This window comes from Athene cunicularia (assembly GCF_003259725.1).
Source record: "Athene cunicularia isolate RWA chromosome 5 unlocalized genomic scaffold, athCun1 chr5_part1, whole genome shotgun sequence".
Lineage (NCBI taxonomy): Eukaryota > Metazoa > Chordata > Aves > Strigiformes > Strigidae > Athene > Athene cunicularia.
In genome coordinates this window covers 27894432-27911994 of record NW_020799101.1, presented here as the reverse complement: position 1 = coordinate 27911994, position 17563 = coordinate 27894432, and the positions used below count along the sequence as shown (strand labels likewise).

At 39.3% G+C, this 17563-nt stretch overlaps 1 protein-coding gene across 1 annotated transcript in view; it reads left to right on the top strand.

Annotated features, from left to right (window-relative positions):
- Positions 1–16716, top strand: part of FAM177A1 (family with sequence similarity 177 member A1) — an 18924-nt gene extending 2208 nt beyond the window's left edge. The window contains 4 exon segments of the mRNA XM_026849296.1: positions 3329–3570; positions 12501–12567; positions 14247–14344; positions 15166–16716. Coding sequence (XP_026705097.1) covers positions 3329–3570; positions 12501–12567; positions 14247–14344; positions 15166–15381 — 623 coding nt within the window. The 3' untranslated portion in view covers positions 15382–16716.
- Positions 16717–17563: the final 847 nt, after the last annotated feature.

Sequence of the window (17563 nt, the reverse complement as noted above, 5' to 3'; positions counted from 1 at the left end):
CCTGCAATGAACACACCCCCCAAAAAAACACCACTAGTCAAAAATAGTAACACAAATGAAATCGGTAAGGCAGGCAGGATAGTATCGGTAGAAATATTTCTCATTAGCTAAGTAACTAACACTGCCAAGTCAGTAGACTTGTGCAGATTGAATTACTCATCCTTCTGGGGGAAAGTGGGCATCACAGACTTTGACTTTTCAGGTCATAAGATCTCGGAAGGGTACCCGAATCTGACAGATTAAAGAATGCCGAAGTGAATAGTCTCCTCACTCTATTACTGTCTGCTTCTCTTCTTGATGAAACTCTGTGTTATTGCCTCACCTAATACTAGTTGTGTGAGCTCTCCTAGCTTACCTGCAGGTGTCCTGGCACACTTCATCCTTAATTGTAATTTATTTATTTTGGCATTTTGGTTGTTGACTGAAATGCCATTGTGCTGGGTATTGTACCAACACTGTCAAAATGTGCCCTGCTTTCTCTGTTTCTGGCCAAAGAGTGAGATAAAGAGAGTAAACAAGGAGCAGCAGTTTCAGGTGCTGACTTCCTGACAGGTGAGGTTGTATGGGTGTCATAAAGCCAAGAAAAATTCCAAAAGGGCATCTAAAAGAAAAAGGAAGTCACTTTACAGTGTTGACTGAATACCTTCAGAGTGTTAGCTAGTGTAGGGAAAGCACAAGGGGGCTGGCCTTCATGTCTAATAGTTGGTGGCATAGAAGCCAAAGTAAATACTTCTATGGCATGAGGTTAAGACAAGCACTGAGTTTTTCAGGACCTATATAATGTGTTGAAAAGGTATGAGCCTGTGGAAAAAATGAGGTAGCAACCTGATCAAAGCTGTGGATTAGAAGAATGATCTTTGTTACAACTTCTCGAATTGGAAAAGAAAAATAAATTTGTAAAGGAAGATCAAAAGTGTAAAGCCTCAAACAGGAGATACTGTAACATTTGAGCCATAAAATTAGTCTAGCTGACAATTCTAGAATAGATCTGCATTGCCACAGTTTTGGAAAGATAAATAAAATTTATTGATGCTGAACTTTCTGTTTGTAGCCGAGAGAGTTGGCTTTTATTGATGTTGTGCATGTAAAAATTGAAAGGGCAAATGCTAGAGTGGTGACTAAAACCTGCATCCAGGTTTGTTGACTAGGTAATAACCAAAGCAACAGCTGACATAATTATTGTTATTTAATAATTTAGTGCTCTGAACCAGATTACTAAGGGAAACTGGATTCATAGTTTCTTGATGAATCCTTACTTCTTGAACCTACTGCATTTATCTGAAACTTTGTACTAGTACCAGCTACATGGAGCTGCTTTCTGTGCATAGTGTAAGTGGAGTGTGGGATGGGTGTGCAGGGAATTAAAGCCTGCTTTTTAAACTTTAAAAATTAACTACAATTTCTTCTAAGTTAAAATATTTGAAACATTGGAGTTAAACGAGCCAAAATCAGATGAAGAGACTGTGCCTTTAGAGGAGCTCTAAGGAAAGGCACATGTTGCTTGCTGTTATTAATCACAGTAATATTTGTGATGCTGTGTTGCAAGAAATAGTGCTCTTCAGCACTGTGACTAAACATGAAAAATGGCATCATTGTATGATGCCAATAAAGGAGCGTGAAATGTTCATAAAAGGCTGATTCTGTGCTCCAAAAAATACAGAACTGAGTCGCAGTAAGTGGCACCCACTTTTATAACAGCAGCAAGGAACGCTCCCTCTGTTTAGGTTTTCACTGTTTTCAGCATTTTTATTTTTGTAGCTTTGCTGTTCTGCTCCTGCTCTGTTCCCAAGGCTGAAACCCAGCAGAGAGAGTGCACTGGGCCCTGGGTAGTCAGTTTTGTTCTTCTACATGAAAATGTAATCCTGTATGAAATTGTAATGCTGTTTCAGCTGAATTACCCCATTGAAAACTTGCCACTTGATTCTGCTCTGCACCTCCAAGAAAACATCTGAAATGTGCCATGGTAGCTAAAGAAAGGCATGGGGAAGCTGAAATGACTTGCAGTTTTGAGAGGCGGTGATATGAGGACTGGGAGACGTGAATGTGTGTGCTCCCTCTCCACACTGTAGAGCTTGGCACGTGAACTTTACCTTCCCTCCCTCTTCTCTGTGGGCACGAGAAAAATCCGTGCCTGGAATGAAGGAAGCCATTCTGCTCCCCATGGGCCCCCTCCCGCTCCTTTCTACCATGCCACTGGCTTTCCCAGCTAACCAAGCCTTTTTGCATTGTAAAGCTAATTTATGTAATCTAGCGTAAGAGACAGGAATAAAGATGCTGTGCTTGCGGTGGTTATGGGATGTCTTACAACTATGTGATGAAATACGTATTTTTATAAACAATTTTGAATTGTCTCTGTGGAAACAATTAAGAAAGCATAGTCAAGAAGTGGAAAATTGGAACGTGCTTGTTTTGTGCAACCTGAATTCTGTGTACACATACACATATCTCATTCCTTGTGTCACAGTTTTAATTTACATGAACTTCTGCATTTTTTAAAACCTTTTTGGTACATTAAAAACATGTGTCTGGCATTTCCTAGCTTCTGTGTCCTTCTCTGTATGACAGAAGTGTTTCCAAAACAGTTTTATGCATTTGATGCAGTAGTATCTAAAAGCTCTACCAAGATGAAGGCATTTGTTTTGACAGATTAAAATAGAAAACCTTACTAAAATTCTCTGGCCACAGGTTACTAACCTCAAGAATTATTGACCGGCCTTTGAACTGGAAGTGTATTTTTTTTAATGCTGTGACCTAAAGACTGCATTGTAGTATTCAGCAGCTGGAAGAACAAAACCAGACATTGTACTTCTCTTTTTATAGGTCCTTCGCCACAAAACTAAGTGTTCTTTTAGCGTGGTCCCTTGTACTAATTGTAATTGCTGATGAAAGCCCACAGAGGCAGATTCCCTGGTGCATCTTTTTAAAGCTTGAGCCTGGCTGCTTAGTTTTCCTTCATTCAGTTCTCTTTTGTGCTAGAGGTGTCTGTCTGAGCTTGCAAAGAGGTGGCTACAGCCTGTGAACTACTTGATTAATTTCACTAGATATTTATTCCAAAACCAACAATACTTTTAAATATTAACACTTATGTGTTCATTAAATTATTTAAAGGAAAACATCTCACTGATAAACAGTGCTCTTTCGGAGTAGATGTATTAATACCACCTGTCCTTGCTGAATTGAAGGACCTTACCTTTTTGTTATTTTTAGTGATGTTTCTATGTATCTGCAAACAATACTGTTTCAGTCTTATTTTTATCTACAACCAAGCTCTTGAAAATGTTTGTAGCGTGTGCTAATCAATCTAAAATATTTTAAATATCTCATGAAGTATTTAGGGAGGAACTTTTCCAGAAGCATGTACTTGAGATAATTATTTTTTTTTCTTCTTCATAGCAACTTGCGAATGGAGATAGAGGCTTTGAGAATGTCGAGCTGGGTGTCATAGGAAAGAAGAAGAAAATTCCAAGGAGGGTTATTCATTTTGCAAGTGGAGAAACTATGGAAGAATATAGCACAGATGAAGAGGAAGATGAGCAAGAGAAAAAAGACCTGTTGCCTCCTGTAGATCCTGTAGGTATTTTACTTGATAAATTGCTATTTCTCGTTCATTGGGTAACTACCCACATTTTACACTTTAATTTTTGTGTCACAAATCTGATTTAGTATTTAGTATTAAAGATTCCATTAATTTGATTGGCTCTAGGAACTGAGAAATCTGTGAGAAGTATTCCTGAGAAGTTTTGTCCTGGAGTCATCATCCAGTAAAGTATCCAGGTTAATTAGAAATAGGTTTACTTTTTTCATGGTTCTAGTCTGTCCTCTCCAGCGTTTCTCCCTCAAATAATATTTGCTTAGTGTCTCCTTCATACTTGTTCAAAGAAATGTTCAGGGAAGGCATCTGTTTCCTTATGTTTGGTGACAGTGGGGAGTTGGACCTGTAATTTAGTGTTACCATACCAGCAATTTTATACAATTATAAAAGTATAGGAGGATTATTTAAATATAAAAGTATAGGAGGGAAAGAAACAGATGACTTGCAGAAATAAAGGAAAACTTGTGTAATTCATGATACATGAAAAAAACAGGTTTTAAAGGACCTGCCTAGTCTATGTATGTAAAGTTAATCTGTGTGGTAAGCCGTTACAATGTTGCTTGACCAGGGATCAGGTTAGAAAAGCTAAATCTGGCCAGGGATGTCAAGGGCAAACAAGAAAAGCTTCCATAGGTATGTTGGTGATAAAATGAAGACTCGGGAAAATGTGAGCTCTCTCCAGAAGGAAATGGGAGACCTGATTATCTGTGATATGGAGAAGGCTGAGTTACTCAATGTTTTTTTTTGCCTCAGTCTTCACCAGCAAGTTCTCCAGCCACAATGCCCAAGATACAGAAGGCAAGGGGGGGGGTGCAGGGGGACTGGGAGAATGAAGAACCACCCACTGTAGGAGAAGATCATGTTTGAGACCATCCAAGGAACCTGAAGGTACACAAATCCATGGGACCTGATGAGATGCTTCCATGGGACCTGAGGGAACTGGCAGATGAAGTGGCTAAGCCACTATCCATCATATTTGAGAAGTTGTAGCAGTCTGATGAAGTTCCCACTGACTGGAAAAGGGGAAACATAACCCTCACTTTTAAAAAGGGAAAAAAGGAAGACCTGGGAAACTACAGGCCAGTTGGTCTCAACTCTGTGCCTGGCAAGATCATGGAGTAGATCCTCTTGGAAACTGTGCTAAGGCACATGGGAAATAAGGAGGTGATTGATGACAGCCAGCATGGCTTCACTAAGGGAAAAGTGTGCCTGAAAATTTGGTGTCCCTCTGCAGTGTGGTTACAGCATTGGTGGATAAAGGAAAAGCAACTGACGTCATCTACCTGGACTTGTGCAAATCTTTTGACACTGTCCTGGCACGACATCTTTGTCTCTAAATTGGAGACACGTGGATTTGGTGGATGGACCACTTGGCGGATAAGGAATTGGCTGGATGGTCATATTCAGAGTTGCAGTCAATGGCTCAATGTCCAAATGGAGAGCAGTGACAAGTGGCGTTCCTCAGGGGTTGGTGTTGGGACCAACACTTGTTTAACATCTCTGTTGGAGACACAGACAGTGGGACTGAGTGCACCCTCTGCGAGTTTGAGGATGACACCAAGCTGTGTGGTGCGGTCAAGACACTGGAGGGAAGGGATGTGCCATCCAGAGGGACCTGGACAGACTGGAGAAGTGGGACCATGCAAACCTCTTGAAGTTCAACAAGGCCAAGTGCAAGGTCCTGCACATGATGGGTCGGGGCAATCCCAAGCACAAATATTGGCTGGGTGATGAGTGGACTGAGAACAGCCCAGCAGAGAAGGACTTGGAGGTATTTAGTGGATGGAAAACTGACCATGAGCCAGCAATGTGCACTCACAGCCTGGAAAGCCAACCGTGTCCTGGGCTGCATCAAGAGAAGTGTGGGCAGCAGGGCGAGGGAAGGGATTCTCCCCCTCTGCTCCACTCTCAGGAGACTCCACCTGGACTACTGTGTCCATCTCTGGGGTCCCCAACATAAGAAGGACATGGACCTGTTCAAGCAGGTCCAGAGGAGGCCGCGAAGATGATCAGGGGGCTGGAGCACCTCCCCTGTGGGGACAGGCTGGGAGAGTTGGGGTTGTTCAGCCTGGAGAAGAGAAGGCTCCAGGGAAACCTTATAGCAGCCTTCCAGTACCTAAAGGGGGCTACAGGAAAGATGGGGAGGGACTCTTTATGGGGGAGTGTAGGGATAGGACGAGGGGTGATGGTTTTAAACTGAAAGAGGGTAGATTTAGATTAGATAGAAGAAAGAAATTCTTTACTCTGACAGGTTGCCCAGAGAAGCTGTGGCTGCCCCCTCCCTGGCAGTGCTCAAGGCCAGGTTGGACGGGGCTTTGAGCAACCTGGTCTGGTGGAAGGTGTCCCTGCCCATGGCAGGGGGGTTGGAACTAGATGATCTTTAAGGTCCCTTCCAACCCAAACCATTCTATCATTCTATGACATGTGAATGGAGTCTCCATTTATTGGTCCAAATTCAGGTGGAATTTTGACAATGAAAGCTGTCTCCCATAGTGTGTACTGCAGCTGCTAAAATACATTTTCCTTTTCGTCAATGATTCTGGAACTATACATAAAGGTAAAATGAAATGCATAATCTTTTTTATACTGTTGGCATGTCTGACAATCTGTTTTGTACTGGTAGTGTATTTGCAAAGCTCGTAACTGTGCGAGCCAGCAGCGATGGTAGCAGCTCCCTGCCCTGTGGCAGTCTGTCTCAAACAAGATCTGCATTGCACTTCTTCATCTCTCCACATCCCTAGTCTCATGTTTCTTTTACGGCACCCTGATAAACTGGTGTCCCAACCACCACCTTTCTCTACCCTCCTGCAATGATTCTTACTCCAGTAAAGTGGGTCTGCAGTCCTATTCCCTGCCTGCTGGCAGGGCTCCCTTCCTGGCCCTGGTTGGGCTTGGTTGCCTGTACTGAGCTAGAGGTGGAGACTCTAAAATTGTCTGGGTCCTTCCTGGGGTGCTGGGGTGTGGTCAGGCAGCCGGTAATTGTTGCTTTGTGCAGCATCTAGTCCTGCCTGGGTGCATGCTGGAGGCAGATGCTGGTGTAGAGCTGCTTGCTCCCATGCTTCAGATAAGACTTCACATGACAGACACTGGTGCCCTGTTTTCTGCTTTACATTGCTGTTGAAATTACTTCTGCACCATTGTTTGGGAATCCATAATTAAGAAATGTCATGGTTCAAGCTCTCTTTTACTGTACATTAGTAGGCCCTGTATTTATTTATATGCATATCCATCCTGGGATAGCTTGGCTTTGTCGGAGGGACTGCATTGAAAAGTTTGATTTTCTGCTCATTCTCTTCTGAAGAAGTGATGGAAGGGGTTTGCTTTGGGAAGGACTGGCAATCAGTTCTTTTTTCCCCCTCCATAAGATTAATTTATCTTGAGGAAAAAAAGAGTTGCTTGAGGACTGAACTGCAGTGAGACTATGGGAATTCATCTGGGACTGGGGATCCTAGCAATTTGCAGGTTGCATTTCATCTTGGATGGATTGATGGTATTGCTATCTTTTTTCTTGCTATACATGTATACAGCCAAAAGTAACATTAGCCTGAGAGCAGGTATATAGCATCAGTGTAAAATACAACTGAAGTTTATAGATTGAAAATAAATGTATTATACTCCCAAACAATGAGTAGATGTTAAGCTGCCTTGCTGGGTATTGTTTGGGGTCTTTTCCTCCCTAAGGTTTTACTTGAAGAAACGGAAGAACTGTGAAACATACTGAATATTATGATAATGTTTAGGTATCTTCAGAGTCAGATCTGTTCCCCACTGTCAACTATACATGGATGTGTAAGAGGCTTTTTTTCCCAACTATAATTAGCAGGGGACCAGATCTGTATAATTTTTGTGCCATTTCCTCTCAGTAGAAGAGTTCCACTGCAATGCAGTGGTGGAAGGCTCATGAGCCTTGATGTACATGTTGTGGGGCCAGAGACGTGCACAGTGCTGTACAAATGGACACTTAAGTAAAGAGCCCTCAAACATGCACAACAACCAGGAGCGCTGCATGATTGTTCTCCTGCTTTTCTAATATGGATTTTTTTTCTGAATACCAAAAATTATGTTGTATGGCACAGTTAAGATTTCTTTATTCTCCTTTTATAGTTTATGAAATCCTTAATTTTTATTACACTTTTTAATAAAAGGACCCCCCACACCAGAATAGTTTATTGTGGAGCACAGTATGCCTTATTATGTATTGCCTTTTACCTTGACAGAATAAACCTGATTAGACCAAGGGTTGCCATTAAATGAAGTTTACCTGATCTGCTGCATGCTTCGTGTATCCCAGCTGAGCGAGTCAATTGAAGAAATGTTAGTCCAAGCTGAGCTTTGATGTTATAGCCAACAGCTGTCTTAAAAATGTTTTTATTGTAGGATTTCTATAAAAGCAATTAAATAGTCAGTTTGCTGAGACCAGCATGTCTAAAACTTGTTATCTCAGTTGGGATACAAAAAAGTGTGCTGCATGTAATAGCTGTTTCTGGTGCAAATTATTTTTAGAAAAAGCACATTTAATATTTTGAATAGAAACTTTGCATCATGAAATTTCAAAGCTCAGCTGGTATTGGCATTCTGGCAACTTCTGAATGTGCTTAAAAGGGAAACAAATATTTTGCAGTGTTGTAAAGAAACATCTTCAGTAAGTACCTTGGTTTAATTGTATTTTAGAGCTAAGCAGACTATGACAATGTCTTGCTAAGCAAAGTAACATGTATATATCCTGGTAATAAAAAAAAAAAGCACTCAGTGTTATGAATTACTGCCACTCAAAACGAAATAAATTCTCAAAAAGAACTGGGTCTTAAATTTTGCTTTGAAATAATGACTCTGATTCTTCTGTAGGTTAGCACTCTGTTCATTAACATTCTTGGACTGGAGTGTCCATTCTGTTGTGTTTTGGTTTGGGTTTTTTTACAAATGAGTAGAATCCAGTACACAGGGTGTGCTTAAAAATTTTCCCTGGATTTTTTAAGTAATAGCATTCAGTATTATCTGAGTGTTCTCAAATTAAAATTTAAATGCTTTAATAACATAAACATTTTAATTTTAACTGAGTCTTCTATTCTTTCCTAAAATTTAGATGCTTATGCTTTATATATAGATCTCCTTTAGCTTCTGTCCACCAAACCTTTATTTTGTAGTAATTAAATTTCTCTAACCTGTTCTAGAAGATCATCTTTCTGTTTATCCTGGGAGGGTCACTTGCTATAAACTTTGTTGCATTTACCTATTACATGAATAGGCAGAAGGTAGAGTGTTAAGTCTCTGCAGAGCAACAATAAGCAATGTAACTGTTGGTGATAACCTTAGAATTCATCCTGAGAACATCTCTACACAAAGCTCCAGAAGAGATTTAATTTTATTAATCTTCAGTGCTCAGAACGATTGAAACACATTCTTGCAGGAAGATTATCTTGATATCCTATAGTTAAAAGGAGCTTAACTTCAAATAGCAAAATGTTCTTTCTTGAGGATCATTGAACTCTAATTTTCTGTTAAGAATTTGGGGATGGGGGAGAAGTGATAGCTAGTCATAATATGGTAGAAGCTTTTTGATGGAGGATGAGGTGTCTGTGTTTCTGATCTTGTTTTTACTGGCTTGTCTTAGATGCCACAGTATTACATGGTGCATACTCTGAAGGACCTGTTATAGCAATGACTAGTCAATAATTAAAATAATTTAAAATGCATCTTGGCACAGTAAACAATGGAAAAGTATTTGGTGGTGTATTTTAACTCTTAAATACAGGATTTGTTTTTTCTTAAATCAGGAAATTATTCTATTCCTCATTTTGCCATTTTCTCAGGTGAAAAGAAATCATACGTACTTTGAAAAGTCCAGTTATTATTAGAGACTGAAATCTGGCAAAAATAAATACAGATGTGGATTGTTTAGGAACACGGTGCACTCAGAAGTTCAAGGGAGCATGTGTGTGCTCCCTTTGGCAGCTCTATACTAGGAAACAAAATCATGTTCTGTTGTTGAATCAGAGCCCTCTTGGTTTTATCAGTGATTGAATCCATTATGTTAATTTCTACTTAAAATACAGTGTTTGGATTAAAACTGTACATTAAAACTTTTTGTAATTTAGAAAACAGTTGTCATAACCATTGTGTTTTCCATTTTAAATAACAAAGTAAAGTCAGGATAGCTGAATAGTATAATTAAGCATTGTAGAAATGTATACTAAAGAGACTGATGGCAGGAGAAATACTGTCCCCATATAATAAACCAGTGTCCTGTGTTTTATACTGCTGCCCCTTGTTTTCGGTCAAGAAATACAGTATTATTGTGTCCTTGTGTTGATTACAGACAACATTAAGGCTTCTCTGGCCAAATGAGGTTGACATATGTGATTCTTACTGAATATTAGTAGGACCTGACTTGGGTCCTGTTTTCCAGTATTGCTCAGTGTATTAAAGCTGCTTCATGGAGTAGGATTAGTTTGTACCAAGCTGTTGCCTAACAGCCCTGTACATAGCACCCGAACAGTTCTGGTTTTCTCCGGTACCTCCTCTCACCTCACGTTCACCATTCCTGCTTTGATCTCCAGGGTGCTCTGGGAAACTGCTCAAACTTACCCTGAGGAAGTAAAGGGGATGAAAAAAAGGAGGTTTATTCCTTGGATGTGTACCCGTGTTCCTAGTTGTTCTTGGTGGTTTGCTCTCCAATCCATCTCCTTTCTCCTGTTGAATTTGTGCGAAATAGCTTCTCTCATGGTTTTATATTACCTTTTGAGAGACACTTGAAAGAATGCATGCACCTTTTCTAAATTGAGGGAACTGGCAAAGCCTTGCTTGGTGGGGGTGAAGAAGTGTCCAGTTGGGCTTTGTCAGAAAGCAGATGTTTCCATGAAGGTGAACTTAGAAGTGTTCCTAACCTACCAAACTGGCTTTTAATTGGGGGGGGGAACAGTAGAACTAGTCAGAACCTCTGTGTCTGCTGAGCCTCGGATGTTGCCTGTGTTTGTGTTACCACAAACACATTAGAATATTCTGTCTCTGAGTTACTTCTGTCACATTGAAGTTCAGCTTGTCTTTTCACTCTTAAATATTAAGGGGACTCTTGAGCTTCTTGTCTACAGCCACACAGCAGGCCATTGTTTGTCCTGCTCACTGTGTGAATGCTTTTTAAGCTTGTCACCTCATCATGCAGGATTGTACAGAGCCTCATCAACACCATTATTTGCACCTGTGGCAACAAGCTTTTCCAGCACTTTTCTTGACTTCTTCAACGGAAAAAACTCTGAAATGATTGTTGTTAGCCTGTCTGCCAACTGAGCACATAATCAACAAGCTGGAGGTGCTTTTGTGCAAGCAGGATAGCAGCTGGTTTTGCTTACACTTTTACCTTGGCATGACATTTTCCATACCCACTGCCAAAAATATATAGCATCTGGCTTTTTTCAGCCTGCCCAACTTGAGTTTCTGGCTTCACAGACAATTTCTTACTCCACTGATGTGTAGAGGCTATGCTTGGAAAGCACTGAAGTCTAGTAGCTTGTGTACGTGCATACCGAGGCTATACCAACTAGTCTCTGTAACTGTATTATTTACAGTAATACTGGTTGTCCTGTACAGATATCTATTACATAAAATCACAGAAAATGGTTACTATTAAGCAGGTTTTAGCAATATGTTATAAATAGATATGTAACTGAATGAAGCTAATGGGTTTCATTTAATAAAAGCTGATACTTTTAATTGCTACTTTCTACAAGGAAAGTACCTGCACAGAGATCTTTACTTCGGGGAAATACATAACAAGGAGCTTGTCTGAATACAGACTGTTAACAGTAAACACATTTTGATTCACTATGAAGTTGCCTTTTCACCAAAGGGAAAGCCTACAGCTTTTTCCCCATTAGACTGGAATCTGCTTTCCCCTTTCTTTTTATTACATGGCTTGTTGTTTTCTTCATTTTTTTGAAAAAGAGATACAGCCTCTTTCCTTAGCGGAGAGGATAGCCAATGTACACCCATTAATTTCTAAATTTCTTAAAGTTCCTGTGTGTAAGTATCTCAGTTTGTCTGAAGGCTGCAGTACTTCCTCTGTGGCGGTGCATACATCATAGTCATGCAAAAGACAACTCCTCCTCCTCCTGTTCCTGGCTTGTCCATCCTAAAGTCTGTATCCCTCCACTGCAGCACTCCAGTCACACGAGCCACCCATCGCATCTCTGAAATCCCAGCAAGATCCCAGCCCTGCACCTGCACACAGATGTCTAATTCCACGTGTTGACTTCCCATGCTGCATGCCTTAGTGTGCAGGCACTTGGAGAGACTTCCTTGCTTACGTGCAAATGCTTGAGGCAACCCCACTTAAGCCCTGTTTTGTTCATTTTGTGTTCTGGGCCCTTTACATTGCCCACTCAGAGCTGCGGTAACTCCTTTCCTCCTTCATAGTTCCTGGTTTTTTCTTCAGGTGCAATTCCAAATGATAATTTGTATCTGGCTGCAAATACTTGGAAGCAGCCTCTTGCTCAGGGACCACTCTGAAGGTCTGGTTTGGTTTTAAACAGTCTTTTGTAGTTCTCAGATTATTGTAATGAGGCACTACTTGGTTAACCCACTTCTCCTCTTGGCCTGATGGAATTCAAAACATTATGGAAAGGTCTTTCTAGTTATAGGAGTTACCTTGGCATTGAGTTGGATGCTTGTCATTTCCCAAGTCTGAGGAGTGGGAAACAAAAACCAGTGAAACAAATTTTCCCAGATATAAACCGTCATTATATATCTTTTGGTGATACCTTGCTTCATGTACATCTGGTCTAGACTTATTTTAAAGCAAAAATATTGTGATAGCTGGAAAACAGCACATCTTTCTTCTCAGTCTGTTTGACATGTATTATTATGTGCCATGAATATACAGCTATACATATTAATACTACTCTTGTTCTTACAGACAACGCTCACATGGGGACCCTACTTGTGGTTTCACATGCTGCGAGTTGCCACATCAACCTTATCAGGTATTGCTCTACTTGGGAAAACCAGTAGCAGAGTATTGAAAGTCACTTTGACAGACTGTAAATCATCTTTGTGAGTGATTGGCCATTTTTTCAAAACTATGAATGAACCTATATTTTAATCTGTGGAGACATACTCTCTTGCCTTAGACTTTTTTTTTTTTTTTAACTTTCAATCAACAACTCTTGAATGGAAGAATGAACAGAAAGTACCCTTTTGCTGGAAACTTTTTTTCCCCCCTTTTCTCCATATGGAGATAGGATGGTGTTGGCAAGGGAGTATATCAGCTTTCTATTATGTTTTGTATGGAACCATTTTGTGTGATGTTATCTGAAAAGAATGCTGTTTGGAGTAACTAAACTGACAGTTTTTATGAAGAAGACAACTAGAAATTATCCCAAGAATACATCTAGTCTTGTGCTTCACAACAGACTTCTGAGGTTACAAAAAAAACTAAAATAAGACTATTGTCTAGAGTCTTAAAGAAGTTTATTTGACCCATGGACCTCATAAAATTTTGCAAAGTTTTAAAAATGCTTGTCCTAGTCTGTGTTCTTCCCGAGGTGTAGAGTATCTTTACGGGGTTTTTTGGCAAATATTGTGGACTTTCTGCCATTTTACACCTAATTTTGAATATTTGTTAAAACTACTGGGAGTCTGTTCTATTAATCAACCTATCCTTACTTGTAGAAACCCTTTTTCTTTAATGTACGATGCAGTTCTATTCCTTGTCATATCTGTTCTTTGTATACAAAGGTAGATACTGCTTTCCTTTTTACAGAAGTCTTTTATGAACTTGAAGATGAGTACTTCCTTCTTCCCACTCCAGCTTTGCCTCTTACATTTGTAATTTGAATTGGTCTTTTGCACAGACCTCTGGATGCCAAGATGTCTGTAAAATTAGTTATTGTGTATATTCATTGAAACAGTCAATTGATAACTTCTAACTCATTTTCCCTGAAGATGACTAACTCATTTGAATACTCGGGGCAGATCTGCAATTTGAAGTGCAATATATTTGACTTCTTGCTTGCCTTTACTCAGGAACCAGTGCTGTAGCCATTATAGTAAAGAGACTGACTGACACAGGCCCTCCCCATTCCATACCTGTGGCTGTGCACTACTTGTTTAGCTGCATATAGCCTCCAGCTTGAAAATTGAGACAGCTGAAACATAAATATTTTATTACTCCATTAGTATGCAACACAGACCATTGTTAAAACTGCTACTGACTTCAAGTATGCGTATATCAATAAATAACTTTCTAGTTTGCTGGTACCATTAGACTAAAGTGCCAATACAGTTGGTCACCATATATTTTTGTCTCACCTTAATTTTCAGTTAAAGTTTAGTTAAAGGCTTATCGTTTAACTCATCTCCTAGCAAAACAAACTTAGATCCAAAGCTGAAACTAGTAGAATTCTAACAAACACTACCACCATCTAGTTTTTAATTGATTTCCATGTTCTCCTTTTCATTCTTTATCTTAAAGAACAATTGTTAGTATATCAAACTAATAGTCACATTTGAGTAGATCAGCCTAGCAGATTTTGTCTTTTGAGTGAAGTAGGACTGTGGAAAACCATTCAGGAAAGATAATGATACCTTTTAAAATAAAACTATGCTTAAGAATTTTCTTCTAGATACTAATTGTATGTAAACCTCTCTTTATTTTTTTTAGTGTGTGATTTCCTTGGGGAAAAGATTGCATCTGTTCTAGGGATAAGCACACCAAAATACCAATATGCCATTGATGAGTATTACAGAATGAAGAGAGAGGTATGTGTGTGAGATAGATTTCTCCCAACTTGCCTTCCCTGGTATTTTTAAAAATGAAATTTATATTCCAGCATTAGAATGAAGTTTTAGAACCTCTATTTCATCTTGCCTTCAGTTTTCATTTGACGTGTGATTAATGCTTACTTAGCCATCAGCCTTTTCTCACCAGATTGTTAGTCTTGGAACTGGCTGGGTCCTGACCACTGCTCTGTTTCTCTTGTACAATGCATTTTAAAGTCAACAGTGTGAGAAAGCTGAATGGAGCACTTACTGGACACTGTAAAGAGGTGACTGCTAGGAATACACTTTCCAACTCTAAAATTCGTTCAAGTGAAGTGTCAAGGGTAAATTGAACGTGATGCTACCATTTGTTCTAAACTGTAATTGGAAATGACTGATAGGTAGCCAGTACTTTATGCAAAAAAAAACCATAATAATCTTCATTTGAAAGAGATGGGAAATGTATTTAAAGATTTACTACTAATTTATTTTTATAGCTCTTTATTATTAAGAGCTGAAAAAGTGTTAGAGAAGGTAGACCTATCACTATTGCTATTGACTAAAAGCTGCTTATCTAGACATATGACACGTTTTTCTGTGTTTATTTAACACAGTTTAATCCTTCACTTTTGGTGATTTTTTTTTTTCCATAATGGGAATTCTGGAATATATCTCATCTTATGATCAACTAGTGACCATTTTCTAATGGAACAAATGTCTTTGCCTTGTAATAGGAGCTTTCTTTTGGAAAACATAAAAGTGAATGTCAGTAAGTGGTAAATAGTCAATAGAGGCTTATGAATCTGGTTATCTATTTTTAGGAGGAAGAGGAGGAACAGGAAAACAAGATGTCAGAAGAAGCAGAAAGACAGCATCAGGAACAGCAGAACAAGCCACAAGCTGAAGCTCCTGTCCAGACAGACCAGCCTGAAGCAACAGCATGCACTTCATTCGTGAATGTAAACTTTGAAAACGAGGGAGATGATTGCCAGTCTGTTGGGGAAAATAAACAAGATGTAGTTCCTGTCCCTTCTTAAGTGTAAAGCTCTGTATAATGTAGGAAATAGGAAGTGTCAGGTGTCACAAACTGGCTATAAGAAGCAGGAAAAATAGGATTATACTTGTTCAGTGAAATACAACTTAGAGTATTCTTATTGATCAGGAGAGAGCTAGGCAATATCTGTTCAGTCTGTCTGCCTAATAAAGGCTGAGGCATTCTGCCAAATTGGCACTTCAGTTAAAATGAAAATTGCACTACAAACATTCGATTTAAAAATGAATGTGTGAGCTAATTTCTGTGTAAAGCAAGTAAAAATGTCTTTTTTTTGAATTGCTGTGTCTCTAACACCTGTGGATTGCAGATGCAGTGCTGTTTCCTACTTCTAAACACCTACTTCTGATTTGCACATTGTTTGCAACTCAGCTCTCTATGAATAGATTAATAGGAATCAATATCCTGTAACTCAAAAGTCATTATGATAGCATCTGATTTCCCCTATTTATTGTCACTGTTGTATGCATGTATTTTTTTCTGTTGTTGTTTAACACAAGAGATAATGTTAGATTTAATGTTAATTAGATTTAAGGGTCCACTGACTTTTTTATTAAAAAAACCCCCAGACTTTAAAGGAGGCTGTAAACACCCTTAAGAACTTATTAACAACTACCAGCACTCTTGGAGGCTAATAGTGCTCAGCTGCTCCATTCAGTGCTGTAGCAAAGTACCGAACTAGCATCAGTGTAAGATGTTCTCACTACAAGTCCAAGAATTAAGAGACCCACCTGCGTGAATACATGCTCTGAATGGTCCTGGGAAATAAACTAAAGTCTTGCTAAATTATACTGAATGCACTGGCTGCTGTGTATGGTACTGATCTAGAACTATGGAAAATTTTTTGGACATAGATTATTTGAGTCAGCATACTTGATTAACCTAAACAGGCTATCTGTTTGATGTTAAATTACCAGTAAGGAATGTGCCATTGCAGATGGTTTTCCCCCCTCTAGCCCAGAATACCTAAGTAACTAGAAATCAACCAAATCAAACTTATGATTCTTCCTTTTTCTTAAACAAAACACTTTATTGCAATATTACAACAACAGTACTTGTTATTTGTGTCCAAGTGAAATGCAGATCGCTCCAGAGCTTTTAAGTAGCCACAAATACCAATTAAGGCTATTTTACTGCAATGGCTGTCATTTTTGGAGCTTATAAAAGGTAAATGGTTTATTTGGTAACAATCAGATGTCAGTGCCCCAGTCACTTTCTATAGAGAATTGTTGTAGATGAAGGAGCAGAGAACCTGCACTAATTACCATGTGAAACATTACTTCTGTCCTTGAGATTTCTAAAAAAGAAAGAAAAAAAAAGAGAATTAAAAAGTCTTCAGTGAAATTTTGTGTTGGGTATCATCATGTGTCCCTGGCCTCGGTCCCACTACCAACTAAGGAGCCAGATGCAACATCAGAGGCCAGGTAACGTGGCTATTAGTTTCCAGAGTTCAGTTTGTATTTCAGACAGCCCTCTGCCTGAACTGGTGTCCTGTAGAGCACAAATTCCAGCACTACAGAAAGTCTTCTGAGGAGGATTCAATCATCACCTCTATTCCATCTCTTGATACTCTCTTCTTTGCCTCTTTTTGAAGTTTAAGACAGAGGGTGCTGACAGCTGTGTAAAATCACCCTGAACATCTGTGAAGGAGAACTTGGTTCAAATACACAGAAAAAACAGCTTGTTGGGAGTTCTTGTACTGTCAAAGATAGAAAGCCTCACATAGCTCAAGAGTAAAACCTTTACAGCTGAAAGATGCTTTGCTTTTCTGCCAAGAAATTAATGTCAGTTGCGCTGGTTTTTCCCCCTTCTTCCTACACTCTGTTGCATCAGAAATGCTCTCACTGCCTTGAGTTTAAACTTCTTTGTATAAAATACTGTATTACTCACTGTGCCTTAACTTAATCCTTCCTTCAGTTTTTTGCAAACTGTATGAAAGTGGTTACTTTCATAATGGTTTAATTTTTCTGTAAATGCATTAATTTGTTATATTTAATATAATTTTTGAACTGGAAGCTGGCTATGGCTTTTCCTTTGAAACTCTGGTCTTTGAAACTTTACACCTGCACACAGGAGCAGGTGCGTGGTCACTGTTTTCATCTTTTGTGTCACACATCCTGGTGGAATATTCAAGCACTGAAATTTGAAGTATCATACTACCCCAACCC